The 27,937-nt window shown below is 37.9% G+C and overlaps 2 protein-coding genes across 51 annotated transcripts in view; one reads left to right on the plus strand and one right to left on the minus strand.

Moving 5' to 3' along the window:
* Positions 1-27,937, minus strand: part of LOC126725303 (putative disease resistance protein RGA3) — a 51,949-nt gene that overhangs the window by 12,331 nt on the left and 11,681 nt on the right. For 4 of the 50 annotated variants that reach the window (XM_050429911.1, XM_050429909.1, XM_050429882.1 and 1 more), the window contains exons 2-16: positions 24,183-27,820; positions 23,921-24,076; positions 23,228-23,336; positions 22,897-23,118; positions 22,555-22,666; positions 21,554-21,895; positions 20,899-21,034; positions 20,496-20,794; positions 19,720-19,968; positions 18,904-19,060; positions 18,743-18,799; positions 18,382-18,479; positions 18,192-18,290; positions 18,044-18,089; positions 17,151-17,205 (exon numbers count right to left, since the gene is read on the minus strand). In XM_050429911.1, the coding sequence (XP_050285868.1) occupies positions 24,058-24,076; positions 24,183-27,820 (3,657 nt within the window). In that variant the 3' untranslated portion in view covers positions 17,151-17,205; positions 18,044-18,089; positions 18,192-18,290; ... (9 more) ...; positions 23,228-23,336; positions 23,921-24,057. Of the gene's footprint in view, positions 1-12,272; positions 13,176-13,940; positions 14,046-14,148; positions 14,239-14,407; positions 14,516-14,592; positions 14,693-14,783; positions 14,923-15,127; positions 15,193-16,120; positions 16,279-16,417; positions 16,522-16,621; positions 16,684-16,770; positions 16,874-16,930; positions 17,067-17,150; positions 17,206-17,799; positions 17,872-18,043; positions 18,090-18,191; positions 18,291-18,381; positions 18,480-18,742; positions 18,803-18,903; positions 19,061-19,719; positions 19,969-20,495; positions 20,795-20,898; positions 21,035-21,553; positions 21,896-22,554; positions 22,667-22,896; positions 23,119-23,227; positions 23,337-23,920; positions 24,077-24,182; positions 27,821-27,937 lie in introns of those variants that run through there. The other 46 variants (XM_050429888.1, XM_050429891.1, XM_050429883.1 and 43 more) reach the window with 40 other exon arrangements.
* Positions 1,738-2,280, plus strand: LOC126727919 (uncharacterized). The gene has a single exon (XM_050433815.1). It carries the CDS (start codon positions 1,738-1,740, stop codon positions 2,278-2,280), a length of 543 nt encoding a protein of 180 aa, XP_050289772.1.

Genomic DNA, 27,937 nt, shown 5'->3' on the forward strand with positions numbered 1-27,937 from the left:
TTCAAACCTTTGTTTTATTTTTTTGAATAATATCGAGAGGCATGGACTCATTTCCTTTTCTATTTCTCTAAGTTAGAACAAAACAAATTGGAGTGGGGTAGGGAGGGGGATGGAATATACTGATTCGTGGATTGGTTTATAAATAAACCAAGTTCTTTGTTTATAACTTGAGTGTGACTTAAGGGAAAAAAAAAGTAATAACACTCCCCTTCTTTGAGCCTTAAGGTTTGAAGAAATTAACACTCTTCCCTTTTATTTATTGTGGAGGCCAGTTAATCAAGAAGTATTGTTAAAAGCGGTATTAGCTGGGCCTATGGCCCTATCCGAGGACGTTAGACCATCCGAGGAGGCCCAAATAAGGCTATGAGTAGAATAAAGTTAAGAGAAGAGTAGAGGCAATGTGAGATGGATCCAATAAACGTCCGATGACAAAAGTATTCTCGGCAACATGTGTTCGAGGTGAATCTAAGTGTCTTATCATCACGGACTTACTTCGGGATTATGTCACAATTGAGGGTAAGACATTGGACCAAGGATAAGAATAAAAAGGTGGACAAATATCTTCAAAGGCTGCTACCTCCGCATTAATTGCCTCTCAACCAACTCTCTGACCACATTAATGTGAAAGTGATGCTAGAACAGTGAACAAGCAGCCTTACAGCTATTGGTTGATGGTTCTAGGAAGTGTTGGATGGGATAGAAAGGAATCCCCCGAATTTAACCTACACGTGTGTGGTAAGGATGACACGAAAATTGCAATATATAACCTGGAAGAATGCACTGAAAAAGGGACTGGAACTCTTGTACAATTTCTGTCTTGAAGAAAACCATTTGAAATAAATAACTTAGTTTGTTCCGAGGATAAATTTGATAATCTTATTTGTATCAATCCATCTTGAATCGCTAAGTCTAATCGTTTTTCTTCTGGGATAAATCTAGTTCTTCTATCCACGCTCTATAAATTTATTGTTTGGGCCGTTAGTGTTTGAGCCCAATCCGGTTTTGGGACCAATACAATTTCAATCCTTACAATTGGCGCCGTCTGTGGGGAGAGCTTGATCTAGGCCAAAGGAAATTCGGTTACAACGTTCATGATGGAGGAAGCAAGTCCACACCAAGCAGTAGCGGGGCCACACCAGATTGATGCTAACCCACACCAAGTAGAATCAAGGGGCTCCCAGCATGGCAATCCACACCGAAACCTCGAATGGAGAGAGGGCCGTGAGGGAAGTGTACGCATAACTCATACCAGCAAAAGCCAGTCTCGAGGGAAAAGTCATGTATCCCATGCAAAGAATGACAAAGGCCTGCAACGTGAAATTATTGAAAAGAGAGTTGCATCACGCTCGACGAAGATGTTCTCTACCTAGCTCCGAGCCTTCCTCCGAAGAGACAGATGGTGCTAGTTATAGACGGAGATCCAGAACCTCGCTTAGTGAGACCTTTTCCTATGAAGAGGAGTATCACCATCGACGTAGGTACAAAAGTCCATCTCGTAGAGGCTTGGGAAATAACGCCATGAACAAAGCGTTAAGCCAAGTTTTCAAATCACCTTTCACAAGGAATATAGAGGATGCGAATCTTCCTCGGCAATTTCATCAGTCTACATTCACCCTATATAATGATCGGACAGACCTGGTGGAACACGTTAGCCATTTCAACCAAAGAATGGTCATCTACTCTAGAGATGAGGCTTTGATGTGAAAGGTCTTTCCATCAAGCTTGGGCCCGTTGGCGATGAGATGGTTTAACGGTTTAAGGGCTAATTCTATCGATTCCTTCAAGAAACTTACCCAGGCTTTTGGCGCTCGCTTTATTACCTGCAACAGGGTTCCTCGGCCTTTGGGGTCTTTGTTGTCTATGTCCATGCAAGAAGGCGAGACTCTTAAAACTTATTCAGACAGATACTGGGAAATGTTTAATGAGATAGAGGGAGAGCATGATGATGTGGCTATAAGTACTTTCAAGGCCGGTCTTCTAGCCGAGCATGATTTGAGGAAATCTTTAACTAGTAAACCTGTCACTAGTGTACATCAATTGATGGATCGAATTGACAAGTACAGAAGAGTAGAAGAAGACCAACTTCAGGGAAAAGGAAAGGCTACGATAATCCCTCAAGAGATGAGGGATTTCAGGTCGAACAAGTACAACAATAACCAGCCTCGGAAAGACTTTGTTAGGCAGTCAGGTTCTGCCAACACCCAGGCGGTTAATGCTGTGTTTCGGGAATCGGTGCAACAGGTATTGGAGAAGATCAATAATGAACCATTTTTTAAATAGCCCAACAAGATGGCATGGGAGCCTACGAGACGCAACCAAAATCTTTACTACCACTATCATCAAGATGATGGACACACAACTGATGATTGCAAGAATTTATGGGACCATTTGGAACAACTAGTCCAAGAAGGGAAGTTGAAACAACTCTTACACCACTCCAATGGTCGGGTAGGCCAAGCAGGCTCGGAGATGCGGGGAGATGCTTCTTCGAGACTCCCCTTTAACACAATAAACGTTATTTTTGCTGCCCCGGGGAGAACTAGATTTTGTCCTTCCAGGGTACTGTCAGTATCCCGATCTCCAACCGAGGAGTATAGCTCAATGTCTAAAAGAGTCAAGATGGACAACCCATTGGTTTTGGGCTTTTCAGATGAAGACAAAGTTGGAACCATACAGCCACATGATGATGCTCTGGTAGTCACACTGAGAATTGGTGGGTACAATGTGAGAAGAGTAATGGTTGACCAGGGCAGCGCTGCTGATATAATGTACCCTGACTTGTACAAGGGACTAAGTTTGAAGCCTGAGCACTTGATAGCTTACAATTCACCTCTGGTGAGTTTTAAGGGAAGAATGGTCGTCCCAAAAGGTCAGATTAGGCTACCTGTTCAGGCCGATACGGATGTGGTGGAGGTGGACTTCATTGTTGTAGATGTTTTCTCTCCATACACGGCTATTATGGGCCAATATTGGCTCCATACCTTGGGGGTAGTGTCCTTTACTCTACACCAGAACGTAAAGTACCAATCCGGAGGCCAAGATTTGGAGATAGTAGGAAGTCAGGCTGCAGCCCGACAATGCCTGGTAGCGGCTATCCAACATTGGCCAGAGGCAGAGACCTCGGTTACCGCCGATAATGGTTTATAGCAATTAAAAGCCCCAGCGTTACCTTTAAATGGACTGGCCGATGAGGCAAAATGCGAAGATCTAGAGAGGATAATTATTGTTGATGATCTGGAGAAATTCTTCCAGATTGGGGCTAAACTTCCTTCGCGAGAAAAGGAGCAGTTGGTAAAATTCCTTAGAGAAAATGTCGATGTGTTCGCATGGAGTCCATACGAAGCCCCGGGTATAGATCCGAGCTTCATTTGTCATCAACTCAATGTGAATCCTTTAATTACTCCGAAGAGACAGCCATCTCGGCGACCATCAAAAGAGCACGCCAAAGCTGTCAGGAGTGAGGTGGCAAAGCTTAAGCAAGCCGGGGCTATCAAAGAAGTTTTTTATCCTCAATGGTTAGCCAACACTGTGCTGGTAAAAAAGAAGACTGGGAAGTGGCGAGTGTGCGTGGATTTCACGAACCTCAATAAGGCTTGTCCTAAGGATCCTTTTCTTATGCCGAGGATAGATCAGTTGGTGGATGCAACAGTTGGTCATCCTCGGATGAGTTTTTTGGATGCCTTTCAAGGATATCACCAGATACCGTTAGCATTGGATGATCAAGAGAAGACAGCTTTTGTCACCCCCATTAGAAACTATCATTATAAAGTGATGCCCTTTGATTTGAAAAATGCAGGGTCTACCTATCAACGGGTGATGATTAAAATGTTTGAACCACAATTGGGCAGAAACATTGAAGTCTATATCGATGATATGGTTGTGAAGAGCAAGGTGGTCTTCGAGCATGTGGAAGATCTTACAAGTATTTTTGGAATTCTGAGAAAGCATAAGCTACGTCTGAATGCCTCAAAGTGTTCCTTTGTTGTAAACTTCGGAAAGTTCTTGGGGTACATGGTGACTCAGAGGGGAATTAAGGTGAACCCGAACCAGATTAAGGCCATTAACAATTTACAAGTACCTCGGAATCCGAAGGAGGTGTAGAAACTGACAGGAATGACAGCCGCCTTGAATCGATTTATATCCCGGTCAGCTGATAGGTGCAGACCCTTCTTCCGTTTACTGCATAAATGGAAAGGATTTGAGTGGACCGAGGAATGCGTTGTAGCGTTTCAGCAGTTGAAAGAGTACCTATCTCGACCGCCTATCATGTCCAGCCCTGAGGTGGACGAAATCCTGTTTGCTTACCTGGCAGTTGCCTCTCATACAGTTAGTTTTGTCTTAATACGAGAGGACAATGGCATTCAAAAGCCAGTTTATTACGTGAGTAAGTCACTTCATGAAGCCGAGGTGCGAAACTTATCCTTAGAAAAGGCCATCTTGGCAATAGTCCATGCAACTCGCAAACTCCCACATTACTTTCAGGCGCACACCGTAGTAGTCCTAACTCAACTACCACTCAAGTCTATACTTAGAAGTGCAAATTATACGGGGAGGATTGCTAAGTGGAGCACGATCCTAGGAGCTTTCGACATCAAATACATGCTCCGCACCTTTGTGAAAAGCCAGGTCCTCACCGATTTAGTAGCTGAGTTCGCCGAGCTCCCAGAAAAGGCTGAGATAAAGCAACATAACATGGATGAAAAGTCGGTTGGCCTGATTTCGACACAGGACTTCTCATCCTGGAAAGTATATGTGGACGGTGCAGCAAATCAACGGGGAGCAGGAGTGGGGCTAGTTCTGGTATCCCTCGAAAAGATCATCATTGAGAAGTCCTTGAGGTTGGGATTCTCAACTACTAACAACGAAGCAGAGTATGAAACTTTATTGATGGGAATGAGTATGGTCTAGAAAATGGGTGGAAAGGTAGTGGAAGTATTCTCAGATTCAAGATTGATAGTCGGCCAGGTGAAAGGGGAACTAGAAGCCTGAGATGCAAGAATGCAGGAATATTTGAGTCAAGTTAGGCATGTGCAAACGAAATTTGAATCTTTTGACTTGTCACATATTCCCCGAGGTGAAAATACCCACGCCGATTCCTTGGCAACCCTTGCCACCTCTTCAGCACGGAATTTTCCTCGGGTGATAATCGTTGAGGATTTGTGCACCCCCACCCCAACAGGGAAGGACGTGCTTCAGGTTATCAAGTTAACCTAGCACCGAGCTGGATGGACCCCATATTGAAATTCCTCGAAAGTGACACCTTGCCTGAAGAGAAAATAGAAGCCGAGAAAGTACAGAGGAAAGCTCCTCGGTTTTGGTTATCCGAGGACAAAAGTTGTACAAACGCTCTTTTTCTGGGCCGTATATGCTTTGTATACACCTCGAGATGTCAGAGTCACTTCTAGAGGAACTATATGAAGGAATTTGTGGAAGTCACACAAGGGGAAGATCCCTATCTCACAGGGCCATTACTCAAGGATATTGGTGGCCAAATATGCAGAAGGAAGCACAGGAGTATGTTAGAAAGTGTGACCAATGTCAAAAATTCGCTCCCAACATCCACCAACCTGGAGGAATTCTTAATCCCCTTTCCAGTCCTTGGCCTTTTGCTCAGTGGGGTTTAGATATTGTAGGTCATTTTCCTAAAGCATTAGAAAACAAAAAATATCTGCTGGTCGGCACGGATTATTTCACTAAGTGGGTCGAAGCTAAACCTTTGGCTAATATTAGAGACGTAGATGTTAAGAGGTTTATCTGGAAGAATATTGTAACGCGGTTCGGAACTCCCCACACCTTTATCTCGGATAATGGCCTTCAATTTGATAGTAGAGCCTTCAAGCAATACTGTTCAGACTTAAGGATAAAAAATTGATATTCCACTCTTGCCTATCCTCAAGGGAATGGGCAGGCTGAGGCTGTCAACAAAGTTATAGTCAATGGACTAAAAAAGAGACTGGATGATGCAAAAGGAAAATGGGTGGAGGAATTGCCACATGTCCTTTGGACGTATCGAACAACGCCTCGACGGTCAACAGGAGAGACTCCTTTCTCAATGACATATGGAGCTGAGGCCGTCATCCCTCTGGAAACTGGTTTCCCAACATTAAGGACTAGTACATTTACCTCGGAAGGTAATGATGGGCTGTTAAAAAAAAGTTTGGACTTGATCGAAGAGCGAAGGGAAAACGCAATGGTCCATTGGCTTACTACCAGTATAAACTCAAGCAAGGCTATGATACTAATGTAAAGCTGAGGCCATTAGCCGTAGGAGATCTGGTGCTGAGGAAAGTTCTAGGAACCACCAAGAATCCAACTTGGGGAAAATATTGAGGCCAAATTGGGAAAGGCCTTATCGAATTACTGCAATAGCCGGAATAGGAGCCTATTATCTGGAAGACCTAGATGAAAAAGTTGTACTCCATCCTTGGAATGTAAACAATCTCAAGAAGTATTACTATTAATAAAAGTAATCTAGTTTGGGTTTCTTTTAATTTATGCCAATCAGACATCATATGTTTCCATATCTATTGAAGTATTAAACAGAAACTAAGTTATGTCAGGTTCCTCGGACCACAAACTTAGTGGAAATTAATACCCTATGACATCTATTGAAGTATTAAACAGAAACTAAGTTATGTCAGGTTCCTCGGATCTCAAACTTAATGGAAATTAATACCCTATGACATCTATTAAAGTACTAAACAGAAACTAAGTTAAGTTAGGCTCCTCGGACCACAAACTTAGTTGAAATTAGTACCCTATGACATCTATTGAAGCATTAAATGGGTTCAATGGAAACTAATACAGCCTCTTGCTATTAAAATGCTAGTGCCACATGAACTTGGGCATTTCAAAATAATAAACCCTCAGGTACCGTCCTCAGATCACAGGGTTCTTAATTACCTATTGAAGATATAAGTCCCAATGGGCCTATGAGCATCATTTAATGTATAATTGAAGTACTTTAGACCTAACTTTATCCAACTTTTGAACGCTTCCTTAAGTTTCAATTTATTAGAATGGATATATACGTATCCGAAATGTATGTATGTGATGTCATAGTCTTAATGGTTATCATCCATTTTAGCTGCCAACTGTTAATGTGTGTAAGTTATATTTTTTCTCTTGTATAAACAAAGGACAATCAAGATGAAACCACTCAAACTAAAATGACAAAACGAACAACACAAAAATGAGATAAACGGCAACTCAAACAAATTCCAAAAAGTAAAAATGCATACTTCATTAAGATTGTCTAAAAAAAAAAAAAAAACAACAACAACAACAATAAACAAACGGAAACAAAATCCCTTACAAAAAGTTCTAATTAAATTACAAAATAAGGCCTATTTTTTCAGCTTAATTTGAAGCTTGGAAGTTTGGTTGACCGGTTTGTCTGCCTCCGAGGTAGTTTTTCCCTCTTTGTCCTTAGCAGCTCCCTCAGCTGGCATGACTGTAGAAGCCAAATCTTGTTGGAAGCCTTGAGAAGCTACCTCTACCTCCGGAACGGCTGCAGCTTTATCTAAGGATGCTTCTTGGGAAGCACTGGTCTCTTTGGCTGGTTCTTGTTGGCTAGGAGGAGGAGGATCCTAAAGCGAAACTTCTGGATTTGGATCAGTAGTTATGGGAGTCACTTCGACTTGAGTGGAAGGAGGATCCGAGACTCGGATTGCAGAAGGGTAGAACACATTCTCTGCCTTCCTCAACTCAGATGAAGCCTCAACCCCAGCTCGGTTAAGGGCTTCATCCCAAGTTTGGGCGCAGTAAATGCGGCACACCACTGGGACCTCTGCCCTAAGGGTTTCCTCGGTCTCAGCTACCCCGAGGTCATAATCTTTCTGTTCGGCCATGTTTGTTGCCTGTTCGGCCTCAACCTTTGCCTTTTCGACCTCCTCCCTGGATTTCTCAGCTTGATCCTTTAACCTTTGGGCTTCCTCCAACTGCTTTTTAAGGGCTGCCATTTGCTCCTTAGCAGCCTTCAATTCTTCATTTGCTTCGCGTAGGCGCTTCCTCTGATCCTCGACTTGCCTTTGTGCACCTTCTAAGGCCGAATTAGTGCTGCAGCAAACTTGCTCCTCAGCAGTTAATTTTTTCCTCGTCTCCGCCAAGTTGTGCTTTGATATGGTCAAAGTTTGTACGGTAGACCCCCGTTTTTTCCTTTCATCCTCTAACTGTTGGTAAAAGTTATTGAACATCTCATCCAGTCTAAAAGTGTTTTGGATAACCTAAAAGGAAAAAATCAACACCATAGTCAGTAAAAAGCACACATCAGTAAATAATAATTGCAAGTAAAAAAAAAGGAGGGGGAAGAGAGTTGACACTATACCATTCCCAAATATCTTTTATTGTTAAGGATAAGTTCATTCTTTCTGACATTTTTTAATTCGGCCATGTCCCTTGGAAGCAATAAAGCCTCCTCTACGGCCGAGGCTACATGGCACCCAATGCCACCGTTGAAGTCCCTAATTGATGCGTCATCCCTCAGGGGCTCCCCACCGTGCATAGGTGCTGGCAGCCAAGCTTATGGCTCAGGAGGTTGAGTGTTCGACCTCTCTTGGCCCCACTGTAAGGTATGGCTGGTCTTCTGCTGCTTTGCAGCTCGTTGGGCCTCTTCTTCCCGGGTCGGACATGATTTTCCAGTATCCACCACGTCCTTCCCGTTCTGCTCCCTTTGCCTTTTCAAATTAGTAGCTTTAGCTCTGACCGGCTGAGGAGGTTGGTGAGGAGCGGGAGGAGGAGACTTGGTGGGAGGAGGAGGAATTTGGGACTGTGCAGATCTCCCCAGTGTTTTTTTCCCGGGCTGATTCTCTATCAGCTCCATTAGACTTCTTTGGGGTTTCCTTTGTACACCCATTTCGTCAAGATCGTCCTCCGAGTGTATAGTCTGATTGAAAACCTCGAACTCGTCTGAAGAGTCTGTCAAATCTACAACTTCGTTCGGGTTTCTTTCTTCTTCTTCTTCTTCTTCTTCTTCTTCTTCTTCTTCTCTTCTGTCCTCTTCTTCTCTGAGGACGGGTTGGGATGCGGATGCTCCTGTTGAAAGACTGGCAACAAAAAGTGGCTGGGAGAGGGGGGTGTCTCTGGGGAGTGGGATACCCTCTGGAACAATGAACCCCTGATAGGCAACGCTGATACGTCTAAGCCGAGGATCGCGAGCTCGGATTACGTACTTAGGAGCTTAAAAGGCGAACGAGAGAGGTGTGTATCCGAGGATCAAATGAGCTGCTCGAAGTTGACCGTCAGTTTCGTTCACGTATAGTTCGACTCATAACACCCTATCCAAGCTCACTTTGTTGACTAAGTTGAGTTTGGGTTTGGTATAACGCCTATCTGCAAAATCATTGAAATAAAAGGAAAGTTTCATGAGAAACAAGGATATTGAGACACAGAACAAACAAAGAAAAAATGTAAACCAAAATTCATGAGTCCACGACTATACTCCCACCTGGTTCTCCCTCCTCCGTTAGGCAAGGCAAGCCATCATGCCATTCCCCGGAAAAAATAAGGAAGTCCTCCTTTAAATTTTTGTTTGAAGTGGGAAGGTACTGGATTAGTCTTACCGCAGGATACCTCGATTTGAGGTAATATCCCTACCCCTTTAAATTATGTAGATTGTACACCCAGTTCACATCATGATGGGTCAGGTTCAAGTCCATTCTCTCGTTTAAGGATTCTATACTTCCCAGGACCCTAAACATGTTTGGGGCACATTGTGTGGGAGATAACCTAAAAAACCTAAGGTAATTTCTAGTGATTGTACCCATGGGAATGGTCATCCCCCCTTTTATGAAGGCGATCATGGGAATGACCACCTCCCCTATTCTCCTAGCGTCAGCCCATTCCCCTTGGGCAGCGTACCTCATGCCCACTGTTGGTGGGATCCTATACTTAGCTCGGAAACTTCTCATACCCTCCTTGGATTCAACCAGATCTTTGAACTTACCCATTTTCCTAAGGGTTTTCAAAGAAAAATTAACAAGTTTAAGATGAAAACTAAAAAAGGTTTTAAGAAGACTTACAGGTTTGAAAGAGGGTCCTCGGACAAGAGTCTAGTATTTGCAAGAGGGTCCTCGGAAAGTGACAGGTTCAGTGTATGAGCTCTAGGATTGTGTGATTGCTGAAAGTAAGAGAGAGAATTGATTTGAAAAACTATTTATAGCGGCTCAGAAGTTACAAGCGAGAAAGTTCCCGCTCGTAAAACAAGAAAAGCCCCCCATCGTTCGATTTACATCTTACTGTTGAACGTGGGGGACAGGGGCGTTGCCAAAATTTAATGCTGGGATGCTTTGGACGCCGAAGCATTAGGAGCGTATCTAGAGCATACTAAAAGACATGTAGGAAGTCAAGAATACAGAGTAAAGCCAAAAACAAGACGGGAATAAGGACATCAAAATCATCCTTTTCTCCTGAGGAGTAAAAAAGCAAGATTTTAAGGGGCTATTGTGGGGGCCAGTTAATCAAGAAGTATTGTTAAAAGCGGTATTAACTAGGCCTATGGCCCTATCCGAGGACGTTAGACCATCCGAGGAGGCCCAAATAAGGCTATGAGTAGAATAAAGTTAAGAGAGGAGTAGAGACAATGTGAGATGGGTCCAATAAACATCCGAGGACAAAAGTATTCTCAGCAACATGTGTCCGAGGTGAATCTGAGTGCCTTATCATCACGGACTTACTTCGGGGTTATGTCACAACTAAGGGTAAGACATTGGACCAGGGATAAGAATAAAAAGGTAGACAAATATCTTCAAAGGCTGCTATCTCCGCATTAATTGCCTCTCAACCAACTCTCTGGCTGCATTAATGTGGAAGTGATGCCAAAACAGTGATCAAGCAGTCTTACAGCTACTGGTTGATGGTTCTAGGAAGTGTTGGATGGGACAGGAAGAAATCCCCCGAATCTAACCTACACGTGTGTGGTAAGAATGACACGAAGATTGCAGTATATAACCTAGAAGAATGCACTGAAATAGGGACTGGAACTCTTGTACAATTTCTGTCTTGAAGAAAACCATTTGAAATAAATAACTTAGTTTGTCCCAAGGATAAATTTGATAATCTTATTTGTGTCAATCCATCTTGAATCGCTAAGTCTAATCGTTTTTCTTCTGGAATAAATCTAGTTCTTCTATCCACGCTCTATAAATTTATTGTTTGGGCCGTTAGTGTTTGAGCCCAATCCAGTTTTGGGACCAATACAATTTCAATCTCTACATTTATATTAATAACAAAATATTTCAAATTTCTTTAAGAATCTCTTTATAAATTTAGAATAAAAGTACAAAATTTATCAAGTACCAAAACATTTGCAATGACAAATCTCTCTATAACTCATTGAAAAAAAGAAAAAAAAAAAGATTGCAACTACAAATCTCTCTATAACTCATTGAGAAAAAAAAAAGGAAAAAAAAATTTATTACTTAATATTTTAAATTACACTTTAATTTAAAATTTAAAAATAAGGGTTTTTAATTTTGAAATTGAGGATAATTTTGGAAACCTACCTAAGCACCACATTAGTACACAATTTTTTAATATTAATTTAATAAAATTTGGTCAAACAAATGTAAAACGAAAAATGTTTTTTCCCTTTAAATTTAGAGTGAGGTGTCATTTTTTCAAACTTCAAGAAAGAAGAATGTAATTATCCCTAAAAAAAAAAAATTGTATATATTTGTTAATTTATTAAAGACGTTAAGCTCAAGTTTAAGTTAATGTTCAACTATTAAATAATTCAAATTCAAACATAATAGTATATTTATGAACAATTTATTGAATATCAAAATATGAGAGTCAATCTAAGTTATATATAATATTATAAGTTTGTATGCGTGTATGATAGAATTTAAAATTTTAGACTTTGGCTAATTCCCTTACCTTCACATCTATTAAATTATGCCATAAAAGTCATAACATTAACATAGTCCTTTTAAAATAAAAAATAAAAACTCATAAAATAGTCCAGTAAAGTAATCAACATGGTCCAGCAAGCTTACGGTTTGTGGAATCAAAAAAATGAATAGGACTATAATATAATGTCGTGTTGACCTTTTATCAATATAATATGGTTGTGGCTTTATCATGGCCATAATTGCAAACTGCCTAATAAGTGAACAAATAGATGGTACAGAGCCTAACACGCTCAAAAGTTAGCCTCCATAAATCTTTATGTACAAATCTGGAATTGCATTTGTAGGAACTTAAATGAAGTAATAAAGACATTCTTATAATGAAAGTAGGTTCGATGCAAGACTATTTTGTGTTAACAAGACAGATATCAAATGTGACTGTTATGCTCAATAATACTGGCAAGTCACCCCACCTTGAATATCCAGCATTGTTCAATGACTTATTATTGTAGAAGAAAATGTTACACAGATTTATTACTTTGAGAAGATAGTTACAGATAGAAGTATAAAGCAATCTCACTTCTATAATCTCAAGTATAAGGCACCTAAAACATGCATTGTAGTTGATGGCATCTAAAACATACATTGTAGCTGATAGCATCTGAGGTTTGTGATGTTCCAGTTTTACTTGGAATTGATCGCCCACCAAATACCAAAGCTAATTTCATTTGATCTCCTACTTGATTTCCAATCATAGCACGAGGGGCTGAACATCAAATAGTTCACCGCAGTAAAACCACAATCATATTGGACACCACCAACAATCCAGATGAAAAGCAAGTTTACAAAAAAATTTCCATGAGTAGCACCACATGCATGTCAAAGGAGGATGATGGAAAAAAAAATGCATACTCCCAAAAGTTTCATGGCTATACGCAAGTCACAGCACACAAAAGGTTCAAAAATCTGGATTTACATGTAAATGTTAGATGCAAATTCTAGACTCGAAATTGAAAAACTGAGTTCACAGGTCATAAATTTCTTGGTGTGTGGTGTGCCACTGCTTCACAATATTGTTTCTTTAACTCCATGACATGCTACATTGATGCGCCTATGATATGTTAATGGAGCTTCATCAATCAACACTGTTGTGTCTACAAATCAAGCATAGAGACTTTCCATTCTGCCATTTGGAGCTCTATCATTTGACTGAGTAGAGCTTTATCAATCAACTGTACTTGTACCCGAATGTAAGAAATGGCTTTCTGAGGTACATCATTGCTTATTAATTACTCCCAATTTAAAATGTGCTTCACCAAATGTTCAAGACTGCACAGCCAAAGATGTAAGAAGGGGAAAAATTGTTAAAAATACTCATAAGCAAAGCCCATAAACAAAAATCTCCAAACTAAAGGGGTATTTAGACGACTCCATAAAAACCTCAGCTTTAATACCAAGATCATATTTTTATTAATTCACAATAATGGTAAATCCTCTTAATCACCCTTTGATTTGTAGGTTATGGTATTGGTGGATTATGTGACTATAAAATCATTCTTGTGAAAGTGTGAACCAGAAGTGAATTTTGATGAAATTCTCCGCTCCAAATTTTGTCAAAGCGTAAAGAATATGAGAATAATTCCAATGTTTAAACACTTGTAAACTCAATTGAACAATCAATCAGGTGCTTTCACAATTAAATGTTTTGAAAACCATATTGAACATCATGATAAATTTTCCCAACATTGGATGTAAGACCATCATTGCTATGAAAATTTTAGTGGATTTGACACCAAAAGAAAATCACAAGTATTTGGTGTTAAGTATACAAAACGTGCAAGATTCAGAAAATTATGCCATTCCCAATGGCAGAAAAGGAAGAGTTTTAATCTGGCTGGAGTTGAGCATAACCATTGGAAAATAAGATATCAACTAGTCCTCTTAATCCCCTACAATAACATAGTATAATGATATTGAGCAATGTGTTGGTTATAATAAGAAAAATGGAAATTATAATTACAGATTTTATTGTTTAAGTTCTTAGATAATATGAAAAAGGTAAGATGATAAAGAAGAATAAGGATAAATAGTTACCTACATGTTGAATGAGATACACAATACCATAGCCTGTACTTAATGGCCTTCAATTTCACGTATATGCAAATAAGTGGCTAACTGTAAAATTTGTGGACACTCGGACTGTAAGAGCAAATTAATAATTTTAAATTTAGTGCATGGTTGTAAAAGGATTACAAAAACGACATTGATCATTGAAAAAAGCTTTCAATATATCCCTCACTACCTTGAATTCTCTAGCCACAAATACACAGGATAACATTGCTTGCAAATTTATATGACAAAATGCCCCATCAAGTCCCTTTCTCAAAATATGCTGAATTCAAGGGAACAAAAATCAAATTATCAAGATAAGCCTATCGAATGAGAGAAATCAGAGTATGTTAAGGCTACAAAGCACAAGACTGGAAGCCAATCTTTTGGACCATCAATACAAACAGTCATGAACTAGGAACTTCTAGTTATAAGATAAAGGTAAAGCTCACCACTGCAGCGTGCAAATCCTTCTCAATGCTTACAACTTCAAACATGGGCATCAATACAGCATGTTAGGCCTCATCCATGTCAGTGTCAGAACCAAAAGACTCTGTAACCTAAATCAGGATTAATAACCAGCTTGAGATAATTTTGAGATTAAATTATATGCATCAGGAGATAAGATCAGACTCACAATGCACAAGTTAAACAAAGCATATGATTACCGGAGTTCCATTATCAATGTTTTATGGGGGTCCAGCCACAATACCTTTGAATGCACACCTTTTAGTTTCCTACAGAGAAGGATAGTCTTTTATGCAAGTTACACATTTGTAAATTATCATTTTCACAGCAACTTATTAATGTTCCATTGCATAGCCCCACCTCTCAGAATAAGGGATCATAAAATGAATCCAATTTTACCTCTGCAACAAGAAAGCCAATATTCGCGCCAACCCGAATTTCATTACCACGTAGATCATAGAGTCCCTCTTCAAGTTCCATTTACTCCAAGCAAGTGCAACTGGTTGGAATGCATAGATCAATAACCACTGAACATATAAACTGGAGTTGCCAAGTTAATGATAACTATGAAAATGAAATAATAAAGCTATCTGTGGCAAACAATATATATTTAGTATATTCCCTGGGCCTGAATGGTTAAACTACTTTGGAGGTGTTACTAAGCCATGTGATGTCTAGATTATGGTGCTACAAAAAAATTTAACCTTTTGCAGGACGTTTCCCTCTGGCACAAGATTTTCTTCTATGAGGAACATTGTTTCAAGTTCACCTTGCATAATAAATAAGACAAAATGAATTATAAATAAAAGAAAAATAATAACATCTAGTGATTCTCTCTTGTTGTTCCTTGGCTCTCTTTTTCTTTGTAATTAGTATTTCCTTTATGTTTCTGCTTTTCTTTCCTTTTTTGTAATCTTTCTTTTGCTTTGTGCTACTTTGCATAAAGCAGTTTTTATTAATAAACATCTTTCTTACTTATCGGAAAAAAAACATCATCTTTAAAGATTGCCACATAAATTATTTTGTATTTATAATTGTGAATTCTAAGCCTTTGAATTGTTCTTGTTTTTGTTGTTGCCATTGTAGTACTAATTGTGCATTCAAGTGCAAATTCTAAAATCATAGCCACCAAAATGGTGTCTAACAAACTATGTATTGTTTTGGTCTCTTTATCTTTCCTCATTGCCCCCTTTCTTCTTTAAATTTTATAATACAAAATATTGATGTCCAATTGGCTTTTCAACTAATCTTAATTTTATGCTTAGAAACTAAACAATCTTCCAACTCATTATAATTTATTGAGAAAGGAATCAATATAGGATTGCAGACCAATTTTAAAGAAATTTCTTTTCATTAGTAAAAGATATCAAGGTGATATAGTGCTTCAGAATGCTAATCAGATAAAAGCTAAGCAACTAATAGTAGCCAAGCAGACATTGGCCCAAAAGAAAGGTAGCCTTGAACTCTTGTTACGGTGTGGTTTCAGTGCTATTTACAATTACTTAGTCTTGTACATAAAAAATTCTGATAGCAATAACATGTTGAAATTTAGTTCTAATCAATGGTGAGAAGATGCAGCAATTATTCAATGCAATGATTTGGGGCAATCTAATAGGAATAATTGACAACTAGTTAAGAAAAAAAAGTGAATTGAATTTATGAAACATGAGTATCTAGTTCTTGATTGTATGAGAAACCTGAAAACCCTCATAAATGAATATGTGATACATCAACACTAGAACAGTATGACAGAGAGGAGCAGAAAGGCAAGAAGAGTCATAAGCAATTTTACTTTGCCTCAACCAAAAGAGGAGGGAGAAAAAGAACATAAAGATTTACTGAATTCTGTGATTACCTATATCATAAAAGAAATGAACCAAAACAAAAAAGAAAAGTGAAAATCTCCTTCAGCAAAGAAATCGTAATAAGCCAACAAGAAACTCTTATTCACTTCCATTAATGTTGGTTTCATAAAAGCAGTATCCAATCGTTACCTCCCATGCCCACACTCTTCCAGTTGGGATGTTGTTCCAAGATGTTTGTAATATCTTCTTCTACCTGGTGGTTGCTTCCCATGCATGCCACAGAACACTTTAGCCTTGAGAACAGAAACAAGCATATGACATTGATTAAAAAGTCAATATACATATTTTTAATGTAATAGTTACGAGCATTCAAAAATATGGATAAGAGATTACATAAAGATTTTGCTGGCCAATTACCTCGGTTGCTTTTTATGTGTCACCAAATAGACTGGCCCCTACAGAACACCAGCATTTGAAGTCAAGATTGTTTTTGCTGCATCTTTGAAATGATAACAGAGCTTTGTAGTCAGAAATTTACTCACAATGTCTGAGGCCCAAGGGAACGCAACATTTTGCATGATGTCTGACCAGAATGAGGGCAAAGTATTCCTCGACCCTTAATAGGTTGGAAATTATTGTTACCAACTATGGAGCAAAAAGAAAATGCAGCAACATCATGGAAAGAGAAGAATAAAAAGTTACCGGTAGGAAAATTAGAATTGAGGTACCCATATCAAAGGCAAGAGTTATATGGCTTCAATATCTATATTTTTTGCTCATTCTGATGACAGATTTGGATTTTTTTTTTCTTTACTTGGTCCAATCTTCTCTTGTCCACCTTTTATTAAGCCATTCTAGAATTAGGAAATTATGGATGGTAACAAAAGGTAGGAATTTTTTTAAAAAAAAAAGGAGCATTTACCAGTCTCTCTTGCATGGGATGTTTTATCCAAACACATCACAGTTCCCAACTCAACCTGCTTAATGAACAAGAAGAAAGAATGAGAGAATTAATGTATAAGAATTTTTTTTTTTGGGTGTTACTAAAGGGGCATTCTAGTTTCACTTCTAGGATTACAGATACCATAATTATGTCGAGCAATATTTTTGGCCTAAAAAACCATTGTCATTACCCTTTCTCAACTATACAATTTTTATAACAAAAAAATAGAAGGGCTAGTTGCTTCTTTATGACAAGTTCTTCTCTTGCTAGAAACTATAAAATGTTCCAACTCATAATTGCTTAAAAGGAATGGACATAAGAACACGTCCTTTTTTCAAGAAATTTGTTGGAAAGCGAAAGCAAAAACAAAGAACATAAAAACAAGAATTCATTTCACGTGTACCTATTTCTTAACTATAAACAATCATATAATGTAGTTATATGGCTTTTTGCTAAGAAAATCAATTAACTAACTCATACAAGAAATAAAGGAAAATTTATGGAGCATTTTTAACTATTTTGATTGTTTGAAAAGCTGGAAGTACCTAGTAAATAAATGTGTGATCAAACAAGAGAGCTATGGCTCCAAAAAAGAGGTGAAAAGAGAAAGAGGGAAGAGAAATCACACTTTGCCTTAACCAGAAATGGAGGGAGAGGGAGTAGTTACAAAGTACATTTATCTTCAGCATTCTCTAATCATCTATATCATGAAGGAAATAAACCAAAATTAATGAGGAAACTCATGATGGGATTGAGGCAGTAAAGACCAATGAAGTCATAAGAATCTAGTAGAAAACACTGTTCATTCAAGAATCTAGTTGGTCCTCATATGGGAAAATTTATCTATTTTACTAAAGAAACAAAAGACATACCTTCAAAATAAGGTGGATCAGAGGAAGAAATCAGACAATGCTAAGACTACAATGAAGCATTTGGAAAAAGCCAATCTTTTAGATCATTATCACTTCGGAGCATTCAAAAACTAGGAACTTCTAGTAAAAAGATGTGTACAAAGCCTACCTGTAGTGCATAACACCATTCTCTATGCATACAACTTCAAACATGGGCTTAATGAGTCTGGTTTACGGTACGTAAACAGCAAGGACCTTTTTCTGTGGCCTGAATTATGAGTGGCAACCAGATTTCAATTATATGAGATTTAAACTTATGATTTCATTAGGAGATAAGGTAGCTGTGATCTAAAACCCACCACAAATTATTCAAAGCGTCCCGAACTTCCAATATGTCTTTATCAATGGTTTTAGGAAGTCCATCCATAACAACTTTGAGAGCACGCCTTCTAGTTTCCTGCAAAGAAGAGTGCTCTTTTACACAAGTTTCAAATTTTTACTTATCATTTTGCAGAAGCTTCTTAGTATTACTTTATATATATATATATATATATATAGTTACAACCTGGATGTCTCCATTGGAAACACCATGAGATGTTGAGCTAAAAGGCTCTTAATATTACACAACCCAGTCCTAACAAAATCAGGGATCCTAAAATAATCCAATTTCACCTCCACAGTACAACAAACCAATATTTGTGTAGAATCAAATTGCATTACCTCATATTAATATCACAGAAGTTCTTTCCAAGTCCCATCTACTCCACGAAAGTACAACTGCTAAGATGCAAGAGTTAACAATTACTAAACATATAAATTGGAGCTGTTTCCCAAGGCAAAGACAACTATGTAAATTCAAGTCTTAAAGTTTAATGTCAAACATTATGCAACATGCTCTGCTCCTGAATTCTGCAGACAGCTTTGGAGATGCAACTGACCCCTCGAGATGTTCCAATCATGGTGCCAAAATCTTTTGCATAACCATTCCCTCTTGTGCAAGATGTGCTTTCCCAAATGACACATAGTTTGGAGTTCAGCCTGCACAATAAAACAAGATGACGGAATGATAGAATGAAACACAAAGCATGAGCTGAGAAAATTTTGTCAAGCTTTGCAACTGAGATTATTTTGTGGTACCAAACGTGAATTCTAGTGAAACTTCTAGAATTACTACCCCTTAAAAAATGAAAATAAAAGATAAAAACTAAAAATCATATCTAGCAACGGATTTTTCTTTTCTTTTTTTATTAGTCATATCTAAGCAATGGATTTTGGACACATATCCTTTCTTATTGTACTTTTCCTCACAAAATTTGTAATCAGAAAAAATGATGGCCAACTGTCTTTTTACAAAACTAAATTCTCTGCTTTGAAACTACTCAATCTTTAAGGTAAAGGTTAATTGCTTAGGAGAAAGAATTGACATAAGACCACAACCAATTTGAAAAAAAAAAAGTAATAGTTGGGAAAAATACAAACTCAGAAAATAAAAAAATAAAAACGGGGGGGTATATGAAGCATGATTAAACAGTTCTTGACTTGATTTTATTAGAAAGTTGAAAGCCCCCATATATGAATGTGCGATAAAAGACATAATGGCAAGTGAAAGAATAGAGGCAAGAAGTTATAATTTGCCTCAGTCGAAAGCAGAGAGAGAGAGAGAGCGAGTACATCTATGTGTAGTGTTTCTTAGTTACCTATATCATGAAGGAAATAAACCATAGCCATAGAGGAAACTTGTTGAGTGAGGATAAGATTGAGGCAGCAAAGAAGTTGTAATAGAATATTAGGAAAATGTTATTCAGTTCCACAAATGTTGCTCCAGAAAAGAGTATCCAACTCTTTCTATCCAACTAACAAAGCCAAGGCTTTTGTAATTTTTTCTTCTTGACCAGTGGTCACCTCTTATACTTCGCACTCTTCAATGTAAAGAATCACTTCAGCCTCTGAGACAAGAAAAAAAAAACATACGATATTGAAATAAAACTTGATAACTTGCGAGCATCTAACCCTGTATCTATAAAACTTGATCATCAACAAAATCATTTTGGAGCCTAAAGAGCCCTTCTCTTTCATCTTAAGATTAGCATATAGATAAAAGTTGCCAATTATCTAATTTTCCTTTCATGTGTCACGTGGCAGGGTAGCTAGTTTAGTTACATCTTTGAATTGATAATGGAGATTTTTACTATTAAAAAAAAAAAAAAAAAAAAAAAACTGTGCTGTGTGCTAGGATTTTAAAACTTTTAAAATAATATACTCAATGATATCCATTAAAAAATTACATGTATCACCAAATCAAATCAGATTGAATGAGGCCCGAGGAGCCTGTAACACTTTTGCATTATGTCTGGACTAAATGAGAGTGAAACATGCCTAGACCCTTGATAGGTTGGACATTATAGTTGTTAAAAATGTACGAAGAAGCAAATGCAACAATAACAAAAAGGGGCTAGGAAAAAAAATAAGTTACCTGTAGGAGAACTATAATCAAAGTGCCCATATTAAACCAAAAGTTGAATGGCCTTGATTCCAGAATTTGGGGAATTTTTGGACTGGTCCAATCTTCTAGTATTCACCTTTTACTTTGTCATTCCAAAATTAGCCAACATTGGATGGCATAAACAGTCAAAAAAACAACAGACTTCTATCTAGTTTTTCCCTCTGATCCCAGTGCTAACGTCCCACTCTCTCCCTCTTTATTTGCACAAAACACTTCAATCTAAAGGACAAGAAAACCACATGCACTCCTCCAGATTCAAACTCTTGAACCTGCAATGTTAAAGCTGATGATTATGAGCTAAATCCTCATGCTAAATATTTATTCTAGAAATTTAATAGATAGAAGATTGCATAAGTTGCAAATGATCACATACCTTGCTGACCTTTCATTTGTCAGTATGCGATACTGAAAGCCTTTCTTTTGTGGGTGTTTTACAAACATGCATCCATACACGCAAATTTTCTCCAGCACAATATATGCTTCTCGTTTGATTTCTGGTTTAATAAGGCCTACAAAATAAATATTTAGCGTGAGGATTTTACCACAGAGAAAACACTTTAACAAAGAAGAGTCTTATTGTCATTGGTATGAAGAAGAAAAACCATATAAAATAAAAATACAATAAACAAAGGTGACTTTTTCTTTTTTTGATAATCATAAAACAAGACAGCATATTGAAGAACAAGGGATTATGAAAATAATTAAGACGCAGTAGTAAAATAACGTTAATATTCTCATTGAAAAAAAAAAAGTTAAACTTCAATCTGACCCTTTTCTTTTTCTTTTCAAATAGATAAATCTCCCACACATTTTGGTAATTTTGTTAATAGTGAGCAAATGAAATTGAACTATTTGGTAACAAATCTGATGAATTTATCTACGAACGTTGTTAATTTAAATTTTTTTTTTTTTTTTTAATTTTATGGTGGGAATTATTTTCCTAGACAAATAGAATATATAATTGATATAAAAAGAAAGAAAGAAAGAAAGAAAGAAAAAAACGAAGAAGACAAAGTGAAAGAAGTTACCTTATCTGAATGGATGCGACTTGCAGCGCCCGCAATCGAAATGAGATTTAATTTTGCACAGTTCTCCCATCAATCAGGATTTTGGGTATGTGAGAAATCTTGGGCCATTGATCTCCTATCTCTGTTTTGCAACATTCACTGAGAATTGGACTCTCATAGATCTGCAGTATCAACAATGGAGTTGTAGGAAGGAAGTCTGGCAGCGACTTCAGCTTGGGGCATTCAAATATTGTCAAAGACTGAAGACGTGGCATGATAGTGATAGTAACACCACTTTCTTGTGCTTCTTCTTCTCTCATTGTTCCTCCAATCCCATCCCATTCTTCCCACTCTTTCATATCGCTAAATTGAAGAGACTTTAAATTAGGGAATAAGACAAGCGGGAAAACCACTAGAAGACAACAACTAGGGTGGACTTGGAGTCAGCATACCAAAGAGAGACCAAATGGCCATTTTTTTCATTCATCAAAATATCAATTATCTCCATAAGGAGTACAACAGGTTGCTTATAAAGGATTGCTAAGCCCTAGTTATAATTGGCCTAGGAAACCCTAGTTGCCTTATTATGAACATAACCTTGCTTCCAAATTATGATACTAATAGCTTAATAAGTTACTAGGACCTAAAACATAAAAATACAATTGACTTGCAAACATAAATAATACTAAATCAAAATATTTTTGCGTCTCCTGCATCATCATTAATCTGTCATTTCATAAATCAATTCCTGTATAATTAGCAACAAATCAAAGAAAACCTCATTCGAAAAGGAATTCTATCTAAGAGAAGCAATGAGAACAACATTACTAAATGGTCATTTTCTTGCAATTAACAGCTAATGTTGTCCAAACATAAAATAGTTTAATGATAAATGGCTCAACATGGTAAAGCAGTAGAAATACACACACACACATTGCTACTGCAGAAAGGTATTGACAGTTCTCCAAAACTAGAAAGCAGCCGATTAAAGTATGTGCAAAATGTCTAAATAATAAACTCACCCGCAAAAGATACCACTAAACTGTGACTATTGAAATGGATGAGTACATCTGTCTTTCTCTTTCTCTTAAAAAAGTCATTGGTTCCTACACTTTCTTAGCAACCAAACAGAACCTGGATCATCCAAAAGTCAACATCTCAAAAAGCCCAAACTCACTCACTTACGCTCACATAAATTATGTCAAATCAAATAGTGAAGAATCATAAATGAGTAAGTTTATTGACATTGTCAAGATATAAAGCAAATTAAAACTGTTTGCAACATTTTCATTTTTCTTGTACAGAACCCAAGAAACAAACAGGCATATCTCTCTATTTTGTGTCACTGTGAGTGTTAGTTATACCTGGTGCAAGAGAGAGAGGAGATTGGACGAAAGGAGCAAAAGGTAATCAAGCATATCGTCTTTACACCACTTATGAGATCTCTTCTTCAAATTCACAGCTTCAAGAACCTTCCAGCATTGCTGAATATGTCTCTTAATGCCTTTCTTCTAGCTTCGATTTCATTTCATTTTTCATTGGCCTCACAAGAAATTCACATGCCTTTGGGTTTAAACTCATAAGACCTGTAAGTATTGTAACATTGAAGTTTGATGATTAATTAGCAACTTCATTTTCAAGTCCTCAACAATCGAGGATGCATTAGTTTGCAGTTTGGTTAAGTGCCTAGCTCACCTTTCATGTGTCATACCATATGCAAGCTTTGCTGTCATTATGATATGATACAGGAGTTTCTTCTGTAGGCCTTTGTCAACGTTCGTACGCTCACGCCTTGAATATTTTCCTGATCACAAATAATGCTTCACTTGATACTGGAATTTGATGATTGTTATAAATAAGAACAAACAAAATACGATAGGAAAAATACATATTATGACAAGAGATTAATGCATACTATGTAACATGAAGCATACACAATAGGTGGGACAACAACCAGATTCACATGTTTTTTGTTTTTTTATTTCTAAGAAATTGTATAGTGAATAAAAAACTGTCATCCTAATTGATAGCCTCAGCACGACTTATTTTATATAGGAGGTAATACTAGATTTACACAGTTTGTTCATAGTAATATTGCATTGTTATTTTTTACTCTATTTTTTATTTTTATTTTTTTGATGAATGAAGGATATATTAACAAGGAACAGAGTAACAAAGCACACCAAGTACATTGAAAGAGACGAAAATATGATTGAGAGAGTAATGTAATACCATTATACCACACTCCCATAGTAACATAAGAAAGAAATTTATTTACCAATATTGTTATTTAGTTATTATTTTTTGAGGAAATTTTGAAGGAAAAATAGAATATTTTTAATAGATATAAAAAGAAAAAGATGAAGAAGACAAGGTGGAAGAAGTTACCCGAGAATTAATTTTCCCTTGATTGATCATCCTGTCCCACTTATTAATGATAATAAATGCTGGGCAATTGGTCTCCTTTCTCCCTTTGGCAACGTTGGCTGAGATTTGGACTGTTCTGGATATGCAATTGCTTCAATCTAGCTGTAGGAAGGAAGTCTGGCAGCGAAATTGAACTATTTGTCAGATTTAGGTCACAAATCTGACAAATTTATCTACGAATATTGTTTTTTTTTGTGGAAAAAGAAAGAAAGAAAGAAGTTACCTTAACGGCATGTACGCGACTGCCCGCACAGTTCCCCCAGGAATGCTGATGTTGGGTATGTGTGAAATCTTGGGCCATTGATCTCCTATCTCTTCTTTGCAACATTCCCTGAGAATTGGACTATGAACAATCCCCAGTGTCTTCAATGGAGTTGTAGGAAGGAAGTCAGGCAGCGACTTCAGCTTGGGGCAACTCCTAATTGTCAAATGTTGAAGACGTGGCATAATAGTGATAGTAACACCACTTTCTTGTGCTTCTTCTTCTCTCATTGTTCCTCCAATCCCATCCCATTCTTCCCACTCTTTCAACCCCCAAAATGAGAGGGACTTTAAATTAGGGAATAAGACAAGCGAAGAAGAAGATGATGATGATGTCGATCCCTTCTCGTCGTCTATCTTGTTGTTGGATTCTTCTTCTATTCCCAAAAATTCAACGCCCACCTTTTTCACTCTATCGCCATCACCGTATATATCTAATGATTCAACCAACAGCAGCTTCCCCAAAGTGGGCAAATGCTCTACGTTGTTATTCAGATTGAGACGAAGTGTTTTCAATCCGGCTAAATTGTATGCCAACGTCATCCAATTGGAAATTTGACAATCGACACTCAATCTCTCTAACGAAGTTTTCTTGAGGAAGTTGGGCAGTGACTTGAGCTTTGGACAATATGTAGTACCCAAACTCTGAAGACGTGGCATAATTAAAACTGATTCTGAAACACCACTTTCTCCCATCCCATCCCATTCTTCCCACTCAAACATAGACTGAAAAAATAGAGATTTCAAATTAGGGAATAAGATAAGTGATGATGTTGATGTTGATGTTGATCCCATCTCCTCATCCTTCTTCCTATTGGATTCTATTCCCAAAAATTCAACACCCACCTTTTTCACTTCCGCACCAGTTATCCTTAATGATTCGAGGAAACGCAGCTTCCCCAGAGGAGGCAATTGCTCTAAATGATCCCACGACTCAAGCTCAAGCTTTTTCAAAATGGTCAAAGACATCACCCAATTAGGATACCCTGTACCCCTGTAGTAATGAATCGATAAACTCTCCAAGTCTGGATGTGGCTCCAACGCATTAAGAACTAATTCATCATTCTCCCCTCTTCTATTCTCAGTTTCCCCAAGTTGCCAACCAAACACTAATCTCAACTTACGGAGGTGTATCTTATTTTTTAGTTGTGCATTTTCAGCCTCTTGTACATCTGTTACGTTTTCCAGTCCTTTTATCTCAAGAGACCCTTTAAGGTGGACTAGATTCTTCAACTCTCCAAGTTTACATTCCCCAATATTGTTTATACCACCTATTTTGAATTTCTCTAATGTTCTAAGAGATCTCAATCTCCCAATCCCTTTTGGAAAGGGTTCGGTCAATCCATTACAAAGAAGATGTCTCAATTTAATTAGTTTACCCATTCCTTGGGGTAATTTCTTAATTCGATTACAAGAACGAATATCCAAAGTTTGTAAATTACATAAATTACACATTGTTTCAGGTAATTCTGTAATTTCATCATTTCTTGATAAATCCAACAATCTTAAATGTTTCAATTTTTCCACTTCATTTGGAAGTTTCTCAAGGGAACTACCTTGCAAACTCAATGACCGGAGGCATGTCAAACGCTGGAATAAATCAGATGAAAAGACCATGCTTGATCTTCCAAAAGGAGTTCGTAGAAAAGGAGTTCGTAGAAAAAGAGTTCGTAGATTTTTTGCATTATAGATAGACACTGGAAATTGTGTTTCCTTCTTTAATTCTAATGTCAAATGGCGAGCACTTTTCCAATCTATCCTCAACACTTTGTCAACATCAATTGTGAAGCATTCATTTGTTGTCATTGATAGGGCAAAGTCATGCACCATATCATGCATTTTGCATCTTATTATCTTATAATCATCATTGTCGTCTTTCTCAAAATCTTGGAAGAATGAGTGCATAACTAATTTTTCAAAGTACCTTTCTCCCATATCCTCCATATTAGATTCCGAGCCCAAATATCCATGTGCCATCCATTGGTAGACCAACTCATTTGAATCATTGTCGTCTTTCTCAAAATCTTGGAAGAATGAGTGCATAACTAATTTTTCAAAGTACCTTTCTCCCATATCCTCCATATTAGATTCCGAGCCCAAATATCCATGTGCCATCCATTGGTAGACCAACTCATTTGAAGAAAAGCGATAATCCTTTGGAAAGTTAGCACAATACAAGAAGCATTGTTTTATTGCTGATGGCAACTCATTATAACTAAATAATAATGGTCCTAAAACACCATTTTGAACATCTTCTAATTCCCATAAATTACTGTCCAAAATGTTCTTCCATTTTTGCCTACTTCTTTGGCCGCCCATGACAATCCCTAAAATCTTTGCAGCAAGTGGCAAGCCTTTACACTTATTTGCTAGTTCTCGACCAAGTTTTCCTAGTTGCTCATCGTCTTTGTCAACAGATGCCATTTGACTGCATATCAACCAGCTGTCTTCGTTAGACAGTACCTCCAAATACATGGTATAAGCACTATTTACCATCTTTGCAACTCCCTCCTTACGTGTGGTGATCAAAATTCTACTACCTTGATCGCCACATTTGAGTGCAAGTTCGAATGGCTCCCAGTCATTGGGTTTTTCAGACCACACATCATCTAAGACAAGAAAAAACTTCTTTCCCCTTATCAAATCACGAATTCTAATTACTAGATTTTGTAATTCGGTAATTTTAGGGGATTTACTATCAATAGATTCAACGATTGCTTTGGCAATCCTAACCTGATCAAAAGGATCAGAAACACATACCCATATTCGCGTTTCAAAATGGGCCTGCACATCAACATCATTGTAAGCTAGTTGGGCAAGAGTCGTTTTTCCCATACCACCCATGCCTATTAAGGAGATGACATGGGGGCTCTTTTCTTCTTGGCTATCCTTGCCCAAGAGGTTGCTCACTAGCTCCTCCCTTTCCTTACCACGACCGCAAATTTTAGACACATCAACAAGGGAGGAAGTTGTTGGTCGCTCAACTACTTTAGTACCCCTATTCAACTCAAACCCGAAACCGACACTCTCTTTAAAAAGCTCATCTAACTTTCCACTCAGGTCTTTTATTTCGTGAGCAAAGCTGTCACGCATACTAAGTTTATGAACTGGACGGAGCCATGATGAAGGGGAAGGGATCATAGAGAAGCTTACCTTCGTCTTCTTCCGAGCATGAAAGTTTTCAGCATTCTCTTCTTCTTTCTCCTCTTCCTGGATCCTTGCTTTGATCAATTCAGTGTTCCACTCATCCAACACGTCGTCCATCAGGTAGAATGTGTTTTTGAGCTTTCCTAACCAAAGCTTCACAGCTGCTTCGGTCATTTGTCTTTTCTCAGCATCTTCGAGCACCGCCTGGATCATTCGGAGATTGTCTTCGAGCTTCCGGACTTCTTGGTCAACACCCACGACCAACTTTATCTCTTGTTCCGCCTCCCCAACAGCAATTGAAGCCAACTGCTCCAAGAGAGCAGAAACTAGAACCCCGGCCATACTTGCAGTTGGAGTTGGAAGTTTAATAGATGTTGGCTCCAAGAGAGCAGAAACTGGAACCCCGGCCATACTTGCAGTTGGAGTTGGAAGTTTTATAGATGATAGATGAAACTGAAAAAAGATAACGCAAATTAGAGGTGGTACTGGTATTCTTCTTTCCTGCTTTTATAATGAACTCGCCCTTGAGAGAGAAAAGCAAAGGAAAAAAAAAAAAAAAGTAATAGGAAA

The sequence above is a fragment of the Quercus robur genome, chromosome 5 (genome assembly GCF_932294415.1).
Source record: "Quercus robur chromosome 5, dhQueRobu3.1, whole genome shotgun sequence".
Classification (NCBI taxonomy): Eukaryota; Viridiplantae; Streptophyta; class Magnoliopsida; order Fagales; family Fagaceae; genus Quercus; species Quercus robur.

Excerpts from the sequence above, each read along its gene's own strand:
- LOC126727919 (XM_050433815.1), top strand. The coding sequence starts at position 1,738 with ATGAGATGGTTTAACGGTTTAAGGGCTAATTCTATCGATTCCTTCAAG.